Genomic DNA, 23676 nt, shown 5'->3' on the forward strand with positions numbered 1-23676 from the left:
AACGCTTTTCAGTACAGAAGATGTCTGAGCTGGCTTTGAAAATGGGTGCAGTGTGGGGAGGAGGGAAAGTTAATAAGCAGAAGGTGGAAAAATTGAAGAGAAAATAATTCATAGGAACCTGAAGAAACAGAAGTGTATATTGTGTGTGGGAAGGAACAGGGGTTAGCTTAGTGTCCGTAAAGGACAAGATATTGGTCAAGGGGATAATGATAGCAGGAAGTGAACAGTAAGGTACCTGAGGGTGGGGTGCAGATTCTGGAGGGTCTTAAATGACACTCTAAACAGTTGGATCTTGTTCAGTGGGTCCAGCACGGAATTGTTAGTGAAGATTCTTAATAAAAATGTTAACTTCGAAATAAATGTAGTCAAGGAGATACCTTCTCCTTCCTCCTCTCCCAACACACTCAGAAAACCATTTCTTCTCTGCCCACTCACACACGTAAACCCATTTCAGCAGTGCAGGAGTGGGGATAGGGAGGGTGTGCCAGCCCTGTGAATAGGAACATGGGGAAAACAAAAGACCTCGTGGAATTCAAACCAACCAGAGTCAGTGTCTGCATGTGAGGGGTGAGAGGGAAGGTATCTCGGGATGCTGCGCTTTCTAGCATGGAAGACAATCGGGATTCATGACCCCGTCTGAGGCAAAGAGGCTGAGGACATAGGCAGATTTGAGAAGAAGAGAATGGCCCTGGTTTGGGCAGATTCACTTAGTGGCAAATGTTGGGATATTTATGTGGAGAACTCAAGGCTGCGTATCACTGATCAATTAAGCCACGGGAGAAAATGAGATCCCTTGAGGAAAAGGATAGGAGAGAGGAGACAGGGAAGAGAGGAAAGGGAAGAGAGGAAAGGGATGGGTGTTTGCTCACCTGTTCAGTCTCACCTTTCACCCTGCTTTCTCTCCCAAACTTCACTACTCAACCATTATCCATTCATCTTAGTCTCTCTTCCCTCCCAGTTTCCAACGGGAAAGCTGGATGGGGCAGTACTTGTCCATGTGACAGTGTCCCCAGAGCCTAGCAGAGCATCTACAGTAGAGCTTCCAGAAGAAAAGAGAGAGTGAGTGAAGCAGGGAGGCTGAAGGTGAAAACTCGAAGGCTCCTTATGTTTAAAGTAGAAAGTAAATACAGGAATAGGATGGAGCAAGGAAGATGGAGAGAGTGGTCAGAGAAGTGGAAGAAGAACCAGGAAAGAGCAGGAACACTGTAGATGGGGAACAGAAATTGCCACTGGATTTAGAGACAGCAGGAGAGACGGTGGCCTGGAGAGAATGGCCAGGCTGTGGTAGCTTAAGGATTAGTTAGTACAGCAATTATAAAATATTATGATAACAGGCCTCATTAGTAAGGTCAAATTAATTAAGAAAATTTATTGTGAAGTCCATATGAATCTAAGAGTAAATCTAATCTATTAGATTAGAATCTATTTCTACCACTTTGTTTAGGTGCAGCAGCCATTTTGAATGTAATCATCCCTTTCACATTATAGATATTTTCCAAGCCATATCATTAATTCAGAAAATATCATAGTTAAAATATTATAGCTACCTCTAGTTATAATTATAGTCAGAAAATATTACTCTATGTGTATAAGCAAAACTCCTATCAACAAAAAGTTTCCTTCAAATATCACCTTAAAGCTATTTTATATTTTATTTAAAGTAACCATAAGAGCAAATCAGAACTACCCAGTTACAGCTTTTAAATAAATAGGAAAATACTTGAAATCACTAGGAACAAAGAGTTTGGCCTCTTTAGTTGTTTCAATTTTTCATTTTCATCTGATTAATTTGGAGAGATTTTTTTAAAAGAAAAAATAATAATTTTCCATTTTCAGCTCTTCCCCTAACTCATCAAAAGTGTTTAGGTTTTTCAGTTAGGCAAGAACTGACCCAGTAGAACCAAAGAGTATTTTATAAATGTTTTTCTCTCTGCAGATGCAAAAGATATTTAAGAAACTTCCAGGATTCAAAAAAATCCATGTGTTAGGATTTAGGTAAGTAAGAGAATCAAACTCTTCTCAATTTTTAAATTACTTTCTTCCTATCCTTTTTTAAAAGCAATGTCATGAGGATTATAAGGTCCTTTTTCCCCAGTTGTTTAGCTCTGCCAAATCCTGGAAACGGAGTACGTTTCAGATAAAGGAACTGTCTAATTAGAACATGACTCCAGGTGATTCTTAAGGGGTAGCACAGGAGCTGTATTCCTTCCTTCTTCTGGGAATCAGAAATACTGCTCTCTGTAGAGAGCTCATCTGCTGTCCTTGGCCATGTGGTTATGAATGAGCTTCTTAGGAAACTACCTCAGTAGAGACAGATGAAAACAAGGTAGCAATTAAGCGCCTTGGTGTCTGATTGCCTGGTTTCCTATGGGATGCTAAATAGCATCACTATTTAAACAAACCATGCTGCCCAAGAGAGATAAGTGAACAATAAAAAGTCATCGCTATCAGGGTAGAAGAGTTGGGAAAATGGGATGGAAAGGAATAGGAGCATAAGCAAGACATTCTAAAATATACCTTTTATGTCATTTTGACATCTGACTCATAGTACTCTATTACCACTCAAAAATTATTAAATTAAAATTTTAAATAAAAACATAAGATCATAAGACAGTGCCACACTAAAGAGGGTTTAACCATGTTCCCACATCTTTGGCACAAGGAGGGCTGTATCCATCAGCATCACAACACTCTCATGTGGGTTCATGATAGGGGGAAATAATTTTTAAATCTTTTCTTTAAGTTCTCATTTTTCAAAACATCTACAGGTGAACTCATAATATGCTATTTTTAAAATGTGCCACAGGGTAAGTGTCAGTCCTGGTATGAGCAGAATGAGATTTCTTGCCCCAAACGAGCTTTGTAAACCAAGGAGAGTGGGCTTCCCCAGGAGTGTTCCAGCTCCTTCACTGCCTACTGTCTTAAAGCAAGAAGATGCGCAGAGCAAGGGCTCCACAGGCCCAGAAAAAGAAATAGCTTTGCAGGGAGCTCTCTTGGTTTATTTCTTCCAAAGCTATCAGGCCCCTCTGATTTGTATAACTCCAGAGAAAGGAAATACTGAAAAGTGAAAGTTATAAAAGATGAAACCCTTAATATCTACCAAAGCAGACTCATTTTTCTTTATTTCAAGATGCTGCTCTGTAGTATTTTATGTGAAATCAGATGGATTAGAGAAAAATAAAAGTTGATAGAAAAATATTCTGCATAAATGCAGACGTTTTCTGAATAAACCACTGCAGTGGAAGAACAAATTTTTAATTTAAAGCTGAAGGAAATGATGGGAACAGTTCTTTTGGTGAATATTAAAATGCTCATTATCCACCTCCCTTCAATAAATGAAAAACAAGTGTTTAAACAAAGTGTTTTAGAAGTAAACCAAAATGTTAGATGATGAAATTTTGCAAGGTAAATATTTTAAAGATATATCCCTTGACACTGAATTTTTACCAAGTGCTTATCTTTGTAAGGATTTATTATTATTTCTGCCAAAGATGCTTACAAAGTAAGTTTGATCACATTTTCCCAGTGATTTCCATGATGACATGAAGATTTAGTCCACCATAAAATATTTTGGCCCTTGAATACAATAAATAATATGCTCATGACAGTGGCAAAATTGTAATCATTAATAATGATGCTCACAATATTATAAAGTAAATATATTATTAAGGAAATTGCTTTTTTGTGGGCCAGATCCCTGAAGAAAACCAAAAACCCTGTGAGTCTCCTGGTACTGACTTTCCTCCAGCTCATTTGTATAAAGGTTGATTTACAATTTAACAAGTACTTTTTTATCAGTGACTTCACTGAATTCAATGTGACTGGGAAGTAGCTAGAACGTATCATTAACACAATTATGAGGATGAACAATGAAAATTCCTCTTTAAATATTGCTTTATCTCTCAGAAAGGCAGAAAACTATTAATAATCATGCAGTCTTGTTGAAGAGTATACGCCTTCAAATACTTGTTCACAAATGTTCAAAGCCACTTTATTCTTAATAACCAAGACCTGGAAATAACCCAAATGTCTATCAACAGGGCAACAAATTGTCACATATTCTTACCATAGACAACTTCTCAACAAAGAAATGAACTGTTGGAATACACAACAACATGGGTGCATCTCAAAATAACTATGTTGAGTGAAAGAAGCCAAACAAAAGTACATCATTATTTTATTTATAATAGACTCTAGAAAATGCAAACCAATTTACAGTAACAGGAAACAGATCAGCAGTTGCTTAGGAAGGTGAGGCAGATAGGGATAGGAGGGGAAGAATGACACAGTAGGATGAGTAAGCTTTGCGGATGATGAATATGCTCACTATCTTGATTGTGGTAATGGTTTGACAGGTGTATGGCATCAAAATTATTGGATTATATACCATTTATATGTCCCATTTGTTTATCACAATGATACCTCAATGAAACAATTATTTAAAAATTAACAGGACTAGAGTCTTGACCCAGGAAGCCTGGCCTCTTTACAGAACCACATGGATTACAAACTATTGCTGAAAACAAGCAAGAGGCAGGATGAATGTCTGGTTGGTAGAAAAGGAGATCTCACCCCATACAGCAGCACTAGTTAGATAGTCATAGATTCTTCCTTGCCTCCACAGAAGGAGGGTTGTGGTATGCCTGTAGCAGGTACATTTCAGTCACATTACATCTGGGGATGAAAGTTCGATTAGTTCAGATAGTCCAGGCAGAAAGGGCAACAACGCCAATCCTATCACATGTGTAGAGTGTCTTTGGCAGCAACTACCATTTGAAATGCAAAAGGAGAAAGCTGGACATAGCTACTAAACTGAATTCACACATATGTCCAAAGGAGTCCAAAATGCTTTCATCAGTTTGGTGAGTAAATGGTCTTTTTTCATGCACAAGCAGGTGGTAGCATGGAAAAATGAGCCAGGCTTGCGGTCAGGAAAGCCAGGGTTTCAACCCTGCAATTCCCATTTGACACCTCCTTCTATGTGCCTGTTCCCTTTTCTGTGAAGCTGGGATTACATTGCTGAAAAGATTAAATGAGAATGCATGTAAACGTTCTGGCACAGACCACTCACCCAGTAAACAAGTGTTAGTTTTTCTTGCAAGCTGTCCCATGGTGAATTGGACCAATCCCTCAAAGCTTACTGATTACAACAATTCAAAAAATAATCACTCAAGAAAACACCAGTTCCATGGTTTTGCCTCAGATAAATTATCTTCAAGAATAAACTAATCATTTAATGCCAGTAAGAACTGAGAAATCCATTTACAAAGTACTTTTTAAAAATGTTCCTGCACCAGCACCACCCAAAATGTAAAACATATAGGATAGATTTCCAGCCTCTTTAGGTGGAATATGAAGACATTAAGGAATTTAAGAAGAAGACCAAAGTACAGATAATCTTTGAACTAAGGCTCAAATCCTAATCAGAAACATATAATGATGTTTACTTCCTTAGATTCATATCGCTCTCAAAGTTTCCATTCAAATTCTGATGGCAGTTTATATGTTTCCTTCAAAGCTCTGGGCAAACATAAGAGACAATGGAAGGAAATTTTTTTTCTTTTGTATATAAAATAATTCCATTGAATGTCTCAATAAATGTCATTAAAATTTTTTCTCTTTTTCATGTTTCCATTGTGCATGATGAAATGAAGACCAAAGAAAGAAAAAGATGGGTAATTTGGACTTTTTTTATGTTTTGAAATATAGTACGTTTCCCCCTCCCCCAAATTTATATACTGATATTGCACAAATAATTTTTACATATAATGTCTGGGATAAGCCCATTACTTTTTGATGGTTTCTTATTTGAATGGAAGTAATTGAACAATTACCCAGTAAAAGAGTTAAAGAAAAAAACTCTCTAATCAAAGTCTCTATGTGGTATATAGGTATACATTTCCTTGGTCAACTGAACAGGATTTTATCATACTCAAGGTATAGTCAGAAAATAAAAACACATTTCTGTGCTGCAAGCATACTTTATTTCTTAAATGCCATTTGTATTGGGCATTTGTCTATCTGAAAGCACACATATACGTGGAAGCAACCGAAGTCTGGGATAAAACAGAGAAACTAATTTGTTCCTTTCCAAGGTCAATGTGAACTGAGAAAAGAGCCCACTATACCTTGGAGAGCTCAGTAATAAGAATCCAACTTTGGCTCTGTAATTGACTAGTGAAATAACAAACAATAGACTCTAAATCATTGTATGGTCTGAAAAACCACCAAGAATACGCATGATCCGTTTCTGTGGCCTTAAAACACTTCTACATCACTCTGTATAGATTTATGACATGAACTAAAGGTTAAACCTGATTCCTGAGGGGAGAGACATAAAGAATCCTGTTTCATTTTTGCATGCAAAAAAGCTTTGAGTTAATGAATAGGATAATAAATACAGCTACCTATGTACTGCTTATCTTTCTCTTTTCTCACACCTTCCTTCTAAGATGTTATTTTAAAAGCAGCTTGAGGGAAAAGAGTGTTATGTTTCAATTAAAGTTGTAATTTTTTATTTAAAAAATACTTCTTAGAAAAAAAGTAGGAAAGAAATAGCCTTAAGAACTGAACCTTTGACTTGGTTACTTGGTTACAACATATATATGGGTATATAGAAGGGTAATTTGGACTTTTTTACATACATATAGTGTGTGTATATATATATACATACTATTATCCTACTGCTGCTATATCTTACATTGCTATTTCATAGACCTTCCTAAAGGAGGCTATTTGTAGAAGAAAGGGTAATTCGTCCTTCTTCCTGATTGGCACGGCATGACTTATAAGATCACAAAAAATAGTGGTCAATACCAGCAACTTTTGACAAAAAACACTTTTTCAAAAAGACGTAGGTGGGCACGGTGGCTCAGGCCTGTAACCCCAGCACTTTGGGAGGCCACAGCAGGCAGATCACTTGAGCCAGGAGTTTGAAACCAGTCTGGACAACATGGCAAGACTCTGTCTCTACAAAAAACTTTAAAATTAGCCCACCTCCTTCCCGCATTCCCAGCTATGCTGGGGGATAAGGCAGAAGGATCACCTGAGCCCCAGGACTTCGAGGCTACAGTGAGCCATGATCATGCCAATGCACTCCAGCCTGGGTAACAGAGTGAGACCCTGTCGGAAAAAACAAACAAACAAACAAACAAAAACCTGAAGTAAAAATCTATAGTCACTTGATTCAGTTAGTAATCCTTCTTTGTGGTGGACTGAACTCCCTCCTGCCATTCTATTTTAGAACCAAAATATATGTTTGTTCTTTTTTCATATTTTAAGTTTCTGATAAATGTTGAAATGTTTTAAAGTGGGATATTCTCTCAGAGCCCATCAGGAAAGAGGTGGAAGCTATCCTGAAGCTTTGTAGCAATCTAGTGGCTCTCTTTACAAGGCATGTAACAATGGCTTTGGGTGGGGAATGTGTCTTCTGCTATCCACAGCTCAAGCTCCACAGAGATGCAACTTACAGCTATCTTTAAGAGACACAGTGCAGAAGCAAAAAGCCCTGCAAGTGACCTCCCGTCTTTTGATTCCAACAAAATTGAAAGTGAGGAAGTCTATCATGGAACCATGGAGGAGGACAAGCAACCAGAAATCTATCTCACAGCTGCAGACCTCAAAAGGCTGATCAGCAAAGCACTAGAGGAAGAGCAATCTTTGGATGTGGGGACAATTCAGTTCACTGATGGTCAGTTAGTGATTGCTTAGTTCTGAGTTTATTCTCATTTTGACAGAGACTAAGAATGTGAATGTCTCATGGAAACTGTCATTTTAACTTGGGTCTTCTAAAGTCAATCATTACTGTGACAGGAACATGTATGGTATCATTTCTAGCTTTTCTCACTCCTTCCTGTGTCTCATTTGATGTCTTTGGTACCCACTTCTTACCAAGGGCAGTTCTAGGAGAATCCAAGGGTTTCAGTTCAGTTCCAAGTCAACTGTAGACAGCCAGTGCAACCAAGGCAGAGAAAAGAACCCACAGACAGTTCTGTTACCCTGGCACGATCTAAACAGATTCTCTCATCTAGTCAATTGGTCAGATCTCAGCAAGAAACAGATGGCACATTCAAATTAGTATAATTTGAGGAGAGTTTAATAAAGGGACCATTTGTAAAGGTTTGCCGGTACACAAAGAATTAGGAGAGCTCCCTGGGGCTAGAAGCAGCCAGCCTCATTACTATCTCCAGACTTGAAGTGTTGCCTAATGTTGTAAGCCATGCCAAAGACAGAGCACAAGGAACCATTGATATAGCCAATATTATTCAACCTTCTGGGGCAGCAAGTGGCAGGGAGAGGAGGGGAGAGTGGATCTAAAGAAGTCAACAAGATCATCAGGCACACTCAAGATCCTCAGAGGGAAGTCCTCAGTAGGTTCAGTAAATGGCAAAGTAAATGGACACTGGAAATGCCATTTAGTACAACATGGCACGAAACTGTCATTTTCTGCCAGTTCTGTTTTCTGCCTAAGATAGGCACTCTAGAAAATCTCATAAAGGTCTCTTAGGACAAGATGAAGGGCCAGGGAAATTCACAGGCAAGAAAACGGCAACTTCAGAAGCTTCTCAGAGACAACCTGATACTCGGGGCTTCTCTCTTTTGAGCCCTCTGTGGCGTTCTGAGAATCAGGCTTTAGGCTGAAAGTTTGCCACAAATTATCATTGGTTCCAGTATTTATTCTAATAATTTTGTTTATTATCAGCTTAGTCATATTTTTATCCCCAATGGTCTAGATAGTCAGCCTGCTTGGTCCAAATCTATAGAATAAAACTGAACACCCTAAAAATCCACCTTAATAACTATTCTTATCACATAAACATGCAAGATGCACCCTTTGCATCTGTCCTTCAATATATCATTCAGATTAATGACCTTTTTTTCTATGCCTCTGGTTTCTTAATGATTTGTCATACTACTCCTTAAGGATTGGTTATTCTGCATGTTTCAACCTGGACTGTTTTATTGCCCCAACCTCAAAAGAAAAAGGAAAGATACACTCAAATCTTGTGATTTTTTTACCCACAGAAATTGCTGGATCACTGCCAGCCTTTGGTCCTGATACCCAATCAGAGCTGCCCACATCTTTTGCTGATATAACAGAGGTGAGTTTGTTGTCCTTTTGTTCTTTAAATAGGAACAAAGTCTCAAAACCTTCCATTAAAGAACAAATCAGCTTAGGAACTGAACAGAGCAAAATCCCCTTTGCAATGCTAATTATATTCTTTTCTGTTTTTTACAAGCAGCACTTGCTTAACCCATTTACAGTATCTGTATTAATAAAATATAATACAACTTGCATTTCAAATATCTCAAAGTTCAAAGTTTCCTTCAATTTAGTTAGATTTTTGTTTCAATTAGAATCAGGATGGCCTCTGTTTTTAATGAAACAAACATATTTTCATGAACTGAAAAGAATAATTAAAGCAGAACATATTATTTAACTTTGACTTTCAGAAATATGTATAAACACGATCATACTTTATAAATTTGTTTTTATGTCATGTCTTAAGGATTTACCTATGTATTTATTTAAGGGGTTTGATAAATGCAAATTAATGTCTTTAAAAGTAAATAATAAATTTAGTAATAATTTTTGTATTTAATTTAAACCTATGTTTACTTAATTTATGCCAGAAGTTGTCACTGGTGTGCTCATAAATAGAAGTGCTGGATTAAGCTTTATTCCCTCCTAAAATGAAATAATTCATAACATGATTGACATAAATCAAAGTATCTTAGCTATTAGTTAAGTCTATTCAGGCAGATTCAGTTATCCAAGAAGCAATAGATCTTATTTTACCACTGTATCAACGGATATTACCCTTTTAGAACATATTTCTATATCAGAACCTTCCTCCATAGTAGATTCAAGTCAACTACAAAATAGTTTGCTTAAATTTAAAAGAAAATTTTAAAATATGGGTATAGCCCTTCTTATATACATATACATCCTTCTCAACATCTGTCTTGCAAAATTCATTCTTCAGGATGCTACTTTGAGTCCAGAACTTCCTCTTGTTGAACCCCAGCTTGAGATAGTGGACGGAGCAGAGCATGGTCTACCTGGTAAGTTTCTTCTCACAAAGTCTATGTTAGATGACAACATACTCTTTGATGAATCCCATTTGATACTGGCCTCAAAGACCAGTGACAAAGCCATCCTCAACCGAGGAAAAGGTTCACTGCCACCAGCATTTCCAACAGAAAAGCAGTCCATTGAACTACCCTTTCTGCAGAGGAGGACATTCACAGCATCATCCCTTCAGCTCTAGTTCCCAGACCCACAGCCAGCACTGGCAGCCCTTTTCTAATGAACTGGTGAAGGAGGCTGAAAGCAAAACAGCACCAACTGCTGCTCACTCAGAACAACAATCTCCTCTGGGCTTGGAAACTGAGAGTCCATGAGGACAAGGTAGGTCCTAAGGCCCAAGTCCATGACAAGCGGCCATGTCAACAGTGGACTGGGCCTTTACAATCACTATATGTATTCCTGTGCCTCTTACATGCTGACCGTGGATACAGTCTGTTCTACTACACGTGTTTCTTTAGCGTAAATTAGCACGTGTGTAAGTAAGAAAGAATATCAGTAAACACTGAAGTCTTGGTGATTCACTTTTGAATCTCCAAGAAGGTTAATTTTGAGGCAATAGTATCAAACTTTTTCACAGTTAAAGAGAAATATTTAGCAACATGTGAAGACATTAGGGAAGAAAACGACCAAAAATCTTGCAGAGAGCCTTTTTTTAGTGCAAAAAGTAGCTGACTTAGTGGCTCCAAGAACTCCTATTATTTCCATTCTATAGAGCTCTGTGGTAAAAGTACAAGTAAAAAACACAAGCCCTAGGATACAAGGCTGATAAGAATGTACTGTGATGATAAATGCAAATGCCATTGGAGATTTGCTATGACTGGTATATTTAATAAGATTATTATTGTTTTAGTTAGAGGTCTCCACAAAATTCTACAAGTTTTGAGTGAACTACCTTAACTGCATTTCCCTCATAAACACTGTGCAATTATTATGCCATTTTACAGAATGCAAGGGAATACATATATGGCCTGATAGCAGAATTACTTATACAAATTGGATTTCATTTACATGATTATTGGTGAATAAATGTTAACTTCTTGACACGGTTATTTATTGCTGCATTACAAACCATCCCTAAAGTTAGTGGCCTAAACCAATAATCATTTATTTTGCCAATAAATCTGAAATTTGGGCAGGGATCAGCAGGGACAGCTTTTCTCTGCTCCATGTTGTGTCAGCTGGAATATCTCAACTGGTGTTGAAGATCCATTTCCAAAACGGTTCACTCACTGGCTGGCAAATCAGTGCTCACCCAGAGCTGTTGGCTGGGGGCCTCATTTCTTGTCTCTCCACAGGGTTGCTTGGGTTTTGCCACAGAATGGTAGCTGAGTTCAGAGTGTCAGTGTTCTAATATCGTAAGGGCCTAAAAATAGCATCATTTCATCACATTCTAATTGCTAGGCAGCTGTAGAGCCCTTCTAGATTCAAAGGGAGGGGACATAGACCTTCTCTCTTGATGGGAGAAATATCGAAGAATTTAAGCCATTTATAATTAACCACAATCCACATCAACCACTATTTGGGCATCCAAATTATTTTAAGAGTTGGTTGGACAAAACAAAACAAAACTTTTCGTGAAATGATTGATCTTATGAACTCACTGAATACTTTTCTTTCATTCTATCATAAAACTTCCTTATAAGATTAGCATTTCAGCTAGATTAATAAAAATAATAGTATATGATGAAAGCATTATCTTATTTTCAAATTGCTTTACTGTTTCCATTTTATTTATACATTTCTTTTACTCATGAATATACCATAGAACACTAAAACTGGAAGAAATCTTAGAGATGATTTGGTTAAGCTTCGGTGTTTCACAAATGAGAAAACCAAGGCTAGAAATATGAAGTGCCTTGTTCAAGGTCATATCATAGCTTGCGGCACAGCCAGGATCATTATTCAAGTTTTCTACATCTATTATACTATATTTGGCTTAAGTAGCTCCATCCTTTGCAAACAGTATAACCTCAAACTTGCTTTGCCCTCAAACCACAGCCTCTTCTCTATTTCACTACTCTGTCAATTTTTCTAAATTGTCTAGGCTTCTGAGTCTCTATTATGTCGCCTCCTAATCACCACAGGGTTTCACCTCTAACCACACAAAGCAGGGATGTAACTTTCACAAAAGTCACAGATGACTTCCTAATTGATCGATTTAGCAGTCTCATTTCCATCTTCTATTTGACATTTCTGGCACGTGACTCTTGTTAACCACTCCGCTCTTGAAACTCCTACATCTGGGCTTCCATGAAGTGACTCCTTCTTGGTTCTTCTCATATACCCTGCCTACTACTCCTCCATATCCTGCAGTGTGGCTTATTATTAAATTTTTTAAATTTTGCTTATTAAAATCCTACATCATTTAAAGAAGATTTATAGTGATTTACAGACATGGATCAATACAAAAAGATTTTGTATTGATTTTATTTTAAAGAATGGAAAGAAAAATGGAAGAGAAAATAAAACAAAGATTACTCCTTTAGTGAAATGGAGGTGTTTGGGAACTAGATTGATGTGGTGATCACACAACATTGTAAATGTACCAAATGCCACTGAATCATTTACCTTAAAATAGTTAATTTTATGTGTTATAAGTTTCACATCATTTATTAAAATAAGATAACTGTAGGAAAAATCATATACAAAATAAACATCATAGAGTTCTGTAGGTTTGCTTTCGGTGGTTCATGATTTGAGCTTCTTAACAGGCTGTGTAAAGAGGAAAATATAATCAGTCACCTAATATAGATCTGCATGCATACAGCATGGTAATTGCTTAGGAGAAAAATGTATCTGATGAATTCTCATAAGGACAGTCTGGGTCATAGTGCACCATGTCCTGTCCACATGAACCTTCCTACTGTGTAAAACCAGTGTCAAGTGTTTCCTTTAAGGCCCCCCGGACATGTTCAATGAATGCCAAAGCCCAGTTCATTACAGAACTTCCAGGAGGCACTAGGTGCTGACAGTTTGCCTTAATTCAAGAATTGATTTTGCATTATTTAGAGGAATAGCTGTGCTGTCTAACCTTCAGTCAATGCTCTATAAGTAAAAATTATATCTCATAATTGAGCTTTTGATTTGTATTGAGCAAGAAGAGTTATATTTGCTGACCTGGATCTAGAGTGCAAATATTCCATATTGACAAGAGCAGATCCATATGCTTTCATAATCAGCCCAAATGGGAGTAGAAATGACATATCTTAATGAAAATTGGAAACCCTAACTGGGAAGCATTGCTGATAAAAAGACAGTTATACATGGAAAATAGAAAACAAACAAACAAAAAAAGAAGTGGAGGGGCACTCTGGACAAGAACAAGGCTTCCCTCCCTCATAAAACAATTCTGGCTTTTTCCCAAGTACAGGTAAAATGAAAATTAGGGCTCCAAAATCCTGCACCACAGTATCAGTGAGATAATTTTAGCATGGAAAATTTTTGAGGTTAGTGTCACCAAACACCCACCAGGCCATTAAAATCTCAGTAAAGCACTCAAAGAAATCTTTCAGCTTCAGCAGTTTAACTTAGTAGTTAATTCTGAGATAAAGTATTTGCAAAATATGCATCTAGGACACTAAAAGAATTGGTATGTTGTATAGAATTGTGGGGTCTTCTATTGTTACTGTTTTTTATAGTAGCTGATCCCAAGCCATTCTTTTCTGTAGAGCCATTTATCTGTTAAGATCACTCCCATCGGCTGGGCGCAGCAGCTCATGCCTGTAATCCCAGCACTTTGGGAGGATGAGGCAGGCAGATCCCTTGAGGTCAGGAATTCGAGACCAGCCTGGCCAACGTGGTGAAACCCTGTCTCTACTAAAAATACAAAAATAAGTCAGGTGTAGTACTGCATGCCTGTAATCTCAGCTATTCAGAAGACTGAGGCAGGAGAATTGCTTGAATGGGGAGGCAGAGGTTTCAGTGAACCAAGATCGCACCACTGCACTCCAGCCTGGGTGACAGACCGAGACTTTGTCTCAAAAAGATCACTCCTATTTCATAAAAATGAGTCAGCCACATATAGGAGAAACTTGATATTCTGTCCTTCACACAACATGTATCCAACTTGTTCAAAAATAGTATCAATTCACAGGGTAAAAATTTTTTTGTGGTTTGGTTTGGTTTAGACGTGTGTAGGCGACAATACATTTCTCTTTTAGCTCATTAGAATGATCATCTGGTCTATCAGGAGAGAAGTTCTTTAGTGTCCTCCCTCCCAAATTACAGACTTTTTCACTTGCAACACATTCCATTTACAGTAGAAACCAGTCTCTTAATAAATTGCAGTATTTTAAGTGAAGAAGCAAGCTTTAAGCAGAGCTACTGTACTATTGGGCATTGTTTTGTCTTTTATTGCCCATCTAGGTAATACGTTGAAATTAACACACTTCCTACTTTTCTTTATCTCACCTCAGCCTTTGACTCTGTCAAAAGGAATCCGTGACATGAGCTAAACTGAATGAACTCAATATAAAACCAAGCTGCTAATGTTCCATGTGGTCAGGGACAGTCATCTGTCTCTATTCATTCCTATATTGGCAGTGTCCAGCCAGATGCTATATTAAAAATTAATATATGTTAAATTAATTAAAGCAGTGAATGAATGAATTTGTATTACAATATCTCCATGAAAGTCAGAGTTTATTGGAATAATCTAGTTGTCTTTTTAATCTGTCCAGTAAAAAACTTAGAGCCAAATCAATGTTCTAGAAGCAGTATTTGGCTATCATTTCTGGTCACACCACTCACCATTGCCAAAATTTGTCATTCATTGTCATGCTCTTGTGCTTTTACACAGTTACTTTTTCTTGTGCCTATAATACTCTTCCATTCTTCCAGCTTGATGACCTCCAACTCATATTTTAGTTTCAGCTAACGTGCTACCTTCTCTGTGAAGTTTTCCCCAACCGCTCCCTGAAAAGGATTTATAATTACCATCTGTTCCCTGATTCCACAGCAAAAAGTCATCTAGACCTCCATCAAACATTTACCATACAGAATTGAAACTATTGCTATGCATGTCTGGAATCCCTCCAAGACTGAATTCCTGAAGTGAAAAGATATGCTCTTATTCCTTTTTTTAAAATTCCTGTGCTAAGCTCAGTGGCTGGCATATAATTGCAGTTTCATAACTATTTGTAACTGCTGTCGACCTTATTGGGCCTGTCAGTACTATCATCTCAGACAGGAAATGCCTGGAGGATACGTGCCTTCCCTGTGCTGGTACCCACGTAGTTCCAGCCTCACGTGTAGGGCAATGTCCCTTATTGGTAAACACTTTCATCAAAATGAGAGTGCTGAAGAACTTTAATCAGCTCCACCTCATGTGATGTACCAACTACCACATTGATTACATGTAGGTATGCAGGGAAAGAAATTTGCAATAAGCCTTTCTCCTAGCGCAAAAATGGACACTTCCGGACTCAATCAGGAAGGCTTGGCAAAGATGTTATTTAAATTGCTCCACTTTAGGATGAAAGGATAATAGTAAGACTTGAAAAGAGTTGTAAGAACAACTCAACTGAACTGAGTTTAGGCAACAGTGGTCAATATTTTTGCCTGTTCTTTCCTACCAGGGAGCAAGCTTTTCTTAACAGGAGTATATTGTTTATAAAAATTATTCTGAGTGGTCTACAAGAAAAATGTCATCCAAAGAAAAGAAAGAATGGCCATTCAACAAAACTTCCAATTGCACCCCATCCCTAGATACAATCTTTACAATGCCCAGGAAAAGATGAAAAGTAAAATGACATTCTTTCAACTCTCAAATTTGGTACTTCTAGATTTAGCCTAGAAATGTCAGGTGACTTAATACATCCTTCAATATTTCAGTTTGGGAAATTCAGTACCCTGCCTCAAATGTTGGCAATTGCCAAGAAAATTGTTTTGACTTTCTGCCCTCTAGTGAACTGATATTATTCCATCTCCCTTCCTGAATCTGTTCCCTTCTTTCACCCCCTCTTCATTCTGGAGGTAGATATTTCTATGAGTAGATCAACTTTATTGTGAGTTGAGTTGATAAGGACAGGAGGAAGCCATAGTGCAGCACCACCCAGTCACCAACCTCAAGTTATTACATAGCTGTCCTGTCTTGACATGTCAGTCACATCCTTTGCTAGAAACTTCTCCCTAGCCAGTGCTATCTTGGTCATTCCCTGTTGCATCATGCTGTTAAGCCCTCATTCTCTCAAAGCCCTCTTCGTGACCACCCTTTTTCCAGGCTGCTCCCAACTCCTTTTCCAAGTCACAGTCCAATTTTTATGAAGAGTAGTGATCTGTTTAATCTCTTTCCAACATTAAAGTGAACAGAGAGAAAACCAGCACACAGCAGCTCAGGCCAGGAGTAGAGGCTTGCACCATGCCACAGAGCTCTGCAGCCCCTCAACAGACTACCTGGAAGCTGGCTTGGTTCTGTTTCCTTTCACACTCGCTAGCACTGAAACAATTAGGATAAACCTATTGAGCACTATTCCCTGATCATCCCTCAGTAGTAAACAGCTCTAATGACAAAGAGAACAGCCCTGCTTGAATAAACTTTTAAATGCTTTTCAAAATTAAGCAATTGTGACTATTTTAACAAAAATCTTTAATCTTAAAAATATATCACTCAGTTATCATATGTGGAAAATTAAGAACTTTTTTGAGAAAGGTTACTGAAGGCTTAAGGAAGAAAGACCTAAATCCTCACTGTGATGGTATTTGGAAGGTAATTAGGTCAAAGGTAAGAGCCTTTGGGAGGTAATCAGGTCATGAGGGCCAAGCCCTTATAAGAAGAGACGAAAGAGGGATGATTTCTCTCTCCCTTTCTCTCTCTCTCTCTCTCTCCTGTCTCTTCCTTTCTCTCCCTCTGTCTCCCTTTCTCTCTCTCCCTTTCTGCCATGTGGGGATACAACTAGAGGACAGCTGCCTACAAACTAAGAAGAGTGATCTCTCTAGGCACTGGTTTTGCTGGTGCCTTGATCTTGGACTTCATGGCCTCCCGAGTTGTGAGAAAGAAACGTCCATTGTTTGAGTCATCTGATCTATGGTATTCTTTATGACAGCTGTCAAAGATGCAATCCCAATTTAAATAACAATGCCCCTTACATATGTCTTAGATGTTTCCAAGGCCTAAATTTGGGGGTAAATTGAAATGTCATATTGAGAACTGTCAACAACTAATAGTTGTTAATAACTAATTAAAAACACCAGAACTTCAACATTCACTATTCTTTGTTCAACAAGCACAAAGTCTGGCTCTGAAAGGAAGATTAAGTTCACAAGAGACCGCAGTGCACTTCCCATCTACTTCCTTTATTCAAGACCTACACATATGAAATAGTGAACAATGTAAGATGTTATGTATAAAATATAAATACTACTTAAACTTTACATAGACTAAACAGAGGTACATAATTATTTTAGTTCAGAAGAGAAGAAAAACATGAGAAGCAGAGATATCAAAGAAAGCACTCATGGAGCTTTACTTGGGTCGAGAAGGGTATAAAGGACTTTCATGAAGAGAGAGGAGATGACCTTCCAAGTATAATAAGTTTCATAAGCAAAGCTGTAGAGATTGGAGTTTCAGGGAAGAATGCTGAGAAATAAGTAGGGAAGGATATGTATCAAGCAGGACTTTAAAAGTCAGAAAAAGGAGTTTGTTCTGGGTTTTCAGAAAATGAGGGGAGTAATGAAAATGGGGCTTAGGGAAAGTTTGTCTGCCCACAGCTTGGTGGGTGAAAAGTAGGGAAGTGGAGGATTTTGTTCTGTATTTGGTGTGAAGCTTTGGGAGCATGGATGCAGAAGGAAGGAAGATGATACAAGAGATATTTTATTTAAAAAGTAAAATAAATTCGGGACTACTTTGGATAATGGTGGATGGCGAAGGATAGGTCAAAGAGTCTGGATCACCATGAAATGAAACACCCCCATAGTCATCTATGTTATACATGAGACACCAAATTTCTTTTCATGCTGGAGTTGAAAATCTAATGGAACACAATGGGGCGGGGGGAGGGAGGTTTATTTAAGGAGTTGACTCATATTCTTGTGGAGGCTGGCAAGTTCAAAATCTGCAAGCTAGGTGACAGGCTGGAAAACCAGGGAAAGTTGCACTTTGATGCAGTTCTTGTTGCAGTCGATGGTCCGAAGGCCATCTGCTGGCAGAATTCCCTTTTCCTCTGCAGACATCAGTCTTTTTCCTATCGAGGCCTTTAGCTAATTGGATGAGGCCCACTCACATTATGTAGGGTAATCTGCTTTAGTCAGAGTCCACTGATTTAAATGTTAATCTCATCTTTTAAAATACCTTCACAGAAACATCTACAATAATATCTGGGTACTGTGGCCTAGCCAAGTTGACACATCAAATTAATCATCACAGTATGTCTCGAATGAGCTCAGCATAGTTGGAAAAAAACAAGGAGCCTTATATGTTATGTCAGCACCATAGATGCAAAGACAGAACTAGAACAGACAAAATCAAGTCACAATTCAACAATCCATCTGGTGCAAAGAGAAAGTGGTTTGCTTGACAGGATGCACTTAATTATAATATAGAAGACGTGTTTGTCGTTAATGGTAGTGGGTGTCCATTCCTGAGGAACTGGAAGGAGCTCGTAGCAGAAGAGAGGATAGGAAATATGTACTCAATAATGGAACGAGAATAGAGAGAAAGTTGTTCAGAAGGGGCTGGCGTAGGTTAGGTGGTCAAAGTGGCATCTAACCAGTTCCACAATTTTCTATTCTCCCACTAATCACTTCTCAAGTGATCAAGACATGGTGTTTTCATAGCTACAAAGGTTTCTGTATCATATTCCCTTGTCTGGACTCAAATGAGGTAACATCACAGTTAGGGTGGGAAGTCAGGTGTGTCTGCCTCTTTTGCCTTTCTTTTTTTTTTTTTCGAGATAGAGTCTTGCTCTGTCACCCAGGCTGGAGTGCAATGGTGCAATCTTGGCTCACTGCAACCTCTGCCTCCCGGGTTCAAGCGATTCTCCTGCCTCAGCTTCTTGAGTAGCTGGGACTGCAGGCACGTGCCACCATGCCCAGATAACTTTTTGTATTTTTAGTAGAAATGGGGTTTCACCGTGTTACCAGGATAGTCTCGATCTCCTGACCTCATGATCTGCCCACGTCGGCCTCCCAAAGTGCTGGGATTACAGGCGTGAGCCACCATGCCTGGCCGCCCATTTTTACAGAAAGTGAGAAGCACCCTTCATGTTAATGGTTTGAGGCCAGAGAATAACCAAGCACAGACAAAGCCACCTGTGAGACTATGAGGAAGGAATGTCACCTTGGGTTCCATTGCAGGGAATTGCCTTAGTACAGGTATGCAATGTGATCAACATTTTAATCAAAGAAGTAGTTCTTGCATTGAGGGAAATGACATCTTCGAAGTCCTAAGGTAGAAATAAAAAGAATATATGTAATGGATTGGGGGGCATGGATAGACACTCCTGTGAATAATCTCCTTCAGTTTTTATATTTTAAGAAAATGAAACAGCATTTGTGAAGGTGTCAGTAGATTCCAAGTTGCGTGCAATTGTCAGTTTATGGGAGAGGAGTCTACACAGCCAACTGAGCAACCTTCTGGAATTGTTATGCACTTCTGCTCAAAGTGACAGGTCACATCATCCATCTGACCTTAAATATGTAAAAGGCAGGAATGAGATTGTGTGTGTGTGTGTGTGTGTGTGTGTGTGTGTGTGTGTGTGTGTGTGTAGAGGTGGGGTCTCCTAATGTTGCTCAGGCTGCTCCCAAACTCCTGGGCTCAAGCAATCCTCCTGCCTCAGCCTCCCAAAATGTGGGGATTATAGACATGAACCACCACTGCTGGCCTGGGAAAATGAGATTTCCATCTTTAAATAGGTCCCATTAATCTCAAAGGGAATTTAACATTTTGACTATTGAATAAACCAAACGATAAGAGGATTTTCAGCTTCTTCCTCTATTTTTCTTCCATGGCACTGAATGAGATAGAAAAATAACTCTTCTTTGCTAGTTGGCCCGTTCTCTGTATTGCCAGGTTAAGTAAAATCCTTGCCAGACAATGTGTTTGAGCAGGAGCTTTATGCTATTTGAAATGCTGGAACAAGTGCTAATCCACAGAATTTTAATAATATGCTTACTAAATATCATCCAAAGTCAGCATTTCCAAAACTCGCCAAACCTCATTGATAGGGATGAAACAAATGAAAGCATTTTCAGAGAAGTAAATGAATACGTCTATTTGTATTTGTAAGTTTGTTTCTTTGCTTTGAATGACCATATGTTTATTGTTTTTTGGTTTATTTCATAAATCATATATATTTAAGGTAACAACATAATGCATTAATATACATATATAGTAAACTTATTACTACAGTCAAGCTAATTAACATTGTTTCTCTTCACATAGTTACCTGTTTTGGGTGTGTGCTAAGAACACAAGATCTACATATGTTTATTTTATTTTATTTTATTTTATTTTGTTTTATTTTATTTTTGAGACCAAATCTCGCTGTGACACCCACACTGGAGTGCAGTGGCGCAATCTCAGGTCACTACAGCCTCCACCTCATGGGTTCAAAAGATTCTCCTGCCTCAGCCTCCTTAGTAGCTGGGATTACAGGCACACACCACCACACCCAGCTCATTTTTGTATTTTTTGTAAAGACAGGGTTTCACCATGTTGGCCAGGCTGGTCTCAAGCTCCTGACCTCAAGTGATCTGCCCACCTCGGCCTCCCAAAGTGCTGGGATTACAGGTGTGAGCCACCGCGCCCAACCAAGATCTGCATATGCTTAGAGTTTAAGAAAATATATCTCTTTAGATCTTCAAACCAATCTTCACTCTATGGGATAGCAAGTTTGTCATTGATTTAAGGGCTTTTTATGAGAGTTTGCAATAATTTTGTCAGACTGTATATCTGGGACATTTTTGAATGATCTTTTAGTAAATTTCTTCAACTTGGAAGGCCAGAGTATCTCAAGGGTACTAAGCAAATTATGTGCCTCCCTTTTTGTTTTAAGCATCTTATGTGTGTTAAATTTAAATAAACGTAGTTGTACATGATGCTTTACAGTATTTGAGAAACAAAAATTAGCCAGGCACAGCGGCACATGTCTGTAATTACTACTCGGGGGGCTGAGGCAGGAATGCAGTGAGCTATGATTGTGCCATTGCACTCCAGCCTGGGCAACAGCATGAGACCTTGTTTCTAAAAAGGAAAAAAAAAAATGCCAGAAACGTTACAGCTGAGAGAACTGGCAGTGGTAAGGAGAAAGAAGACCAGAGGAAGGAAAAGTGAGATAGAACAAAACTGAAATAGCTAAAAGGGCCTTTTAATGGTGGGAAATCTTTGTTTCAATCATTGGATGTGACAGAAGAGGGCTGAGCAAGGCTTAAGACCTTGGAGGTGGACCAGTAGTGATCGGTACTGAGCGAGACATCCATGGAAGACACAACCATCAATGCTGGGGACACAGTGGCTTCCTGGAAAGGAAACTGGAACTGCAACTTGGGCATTTCCCTGGGAGAACCGATTTAAACGAGTAATGTTTCATGAAGAACCTGAGGTGGGAAAGAGGACCTGCTAGTTCAGGGAAAGGAGGCAAGCAGAACTAGTTAAGGGAAGAGGGTTCATCTTTCAAGCCGGACAAAGCCAGACTGCTATTGTGCTGTGTACCTGTAATCTGCTAGCTTTCTTGTAAGTTTCACTCATGATTTCCACATTGCTCTAAGGAGCTGAATATTTTCAGTGGTATCCCATAGAAATAAAAGTGAGAACACTTAAACAACAAGACTTGAGTGTCAGACTGAAGTTCAACGATCCTTCCCATCTTCCTGGGGGCAATGACAGAGGATGAAGAGTCATAGGAGGCCTTGGCTGAATTTCAGCTCAGGTGAATCTTTTCGCTGAACACCCCTCCCAGGGAGTTTTTTTCCTTCTTAGGGAAAGAGGAATTTAGGCCTCACCAAAGAAACACAGGTAACTAGTATTGCAATACCTAGGACTTAACTGCCCTATTCAATATGGAAAATAGAACCTGCTGCTCGGCATGACTCAACTGTAAGTGCCCTTCATTCCAGGCTAAAAACAAAAGAAAAAACTGATTGTGAGAAAACTTTCCTGAGATGTAATTATAAGTTAAAAGTCTCATTTATGGTGCAGTTTGATACATTGTTTCATTATATATGAAAGGTACAAAATTCTCCTGTTTCATTAGAATCATCTGAGGTTTTGTTGGTTTGACTGCCTGTTTTATTTGTTTTCTTTTTGCTTTTAAGTTTGCAGCCTTCACATGCAAACTAATGTATTTCTCATTTCATTTCTCCCCTAGGGAATCTCATTTTTTCTCCTCATAGTTAACATATTCTGCTTCCTCCTATGCAGGCTGGGCAAGAGATCCAATTTGACACTTTATGCAGTTTATGGCAATATTCCAGTAATGATATATTTCAGCCTTCATTATTGATAACCACTTTGCTTGATAAGGACGAGTTATATTACCTGCATCATTCTCCTCTACGGCCATTTTCCCAATTTCAAATTTTTCTCACAAATTCATGCTCAGCAATAAAGTATCTTTCTGCAGATCCTCTTCCAGATCTGAGCCTTCAGTGTCCTCCACCAATTCAAAGCCAATTTGCCCATGATTTGATGGACTTGTTTTTCTCCCCTCAATCTTTATTGTAATAATTATTAAGATCTTCAGTCCATACTGGGATTTTTTTTTTCAATTCCTTAGAATCTTTTTTCATGAATTCCTACGAAGACTTGGCTGACTCTTTCTTATTCCTCTTCACCTAATCTCAATGCACCATGTGAGTAACACGCACCACCCAAGTAGGGCTGGGATTAGAGTGCAGCGAGTGAGGCACTAGTGTCAGGTGCAACATTTAAAGGGAGCCAAAACCTCAGGAATCAAGATATTATGTAAATGTAATATTTCAAAAAATTAAAGTACCAAAGTACCAAAAAAAAAAACCATGGTACATAGCTTATCATTTACCATGATGAACACATGTCAAAATTGTAAATAAGGATTGGCTGTTGTTTGTTTTATTGTACTATTTTGTGACAGGAGCAGTCATTTCCAATCTGCCCATGGTTCCTGGCCTGTGAGGCCCTTTCATCCCTCTTCAGGTGGATTTATAAGGGTTGACATGGGCACCAACAGATGAGGCAACGTGAGACTTCATATATTGTTATGTTTTCTTTTATTAACACATTAGCACTTTTATTAACTTTTTCTTTTTGGTTCAAAATATGAGAGAATATTTTGATAAGTGCATAAAGAGGTGCACATTTTCCCTTTTGCCTCAGGATTCAGTATGGCTCAGCACAAACAGAACAAAGTCTCGCCAAAACCGGGTCCTATAAAGGAACTGCTCTCCAAGCTTTGTCCAGTCTGGAGCCAGATAATGGAATAGTAGGATTGAAATAGTCCATAAAACAACAGAAGCAATATACATAGAGTATTTATGAGGATAAGAAAAGGATTTGTTTTATATCACTAAAGCATTCTCTTAGATCAGAAATTTATTACTTTTTTTCATGTATTAATTGAAATATAAATACTTTTTAGCAGGATTCTGCAATTGGCTTCTTTTTTTTTTCTTCC

At 38.4% G+C, this 23676-nt stretch overlaps 1 protein-coding gene across 2 annotated transcripts in view; it reads left to right on the forward strand.

The window, feature by feature from the left end:
• IMPG1 (interphotoreceptor matrix proteoglycan 1) overlaps positions 1-23676 on the forward strand; it is a 146052-nt gene that overhangs the window by 59747 nt on the left and 62629 nt on the right. For both annotated transcript variants that reach the window (XM_001113655.5, XM_015136808.3), the window contains 5 exons: positions 1937-1995; positions 5655-5675; positions 7443-7690; positions 9025-9101; positions 9987-10065. In XM_001113655.5, coding sequence (XP_001113655.3) covers positions 1937-1995; positions 5655-5675; positions 7443-7690; positions 9025-9101; positions 9987-10065 — 484 coding nt within the window. The remainder of the gene's footprint in view (positions 1-1936; positions 1996-5654; positions 5676-7442; positions 7691-9024; positions 9102-9986; positions 10066-23676) is intronic.

Source organism: Macaca mulatta, chromosome 4, assembly GCF_049350105.2.
Source record: "Macaca mulatta isolate MMU2019108-1 chromosome 4, T2T-MMU8v2.0, whole genome shotgun sequence".
Taxonomy (NCBI): Eukaryota; Metazoa; Chordata; class Mammalia; order Primates; family Cercopithecidae; genus Macaca; species Macaca mulatta.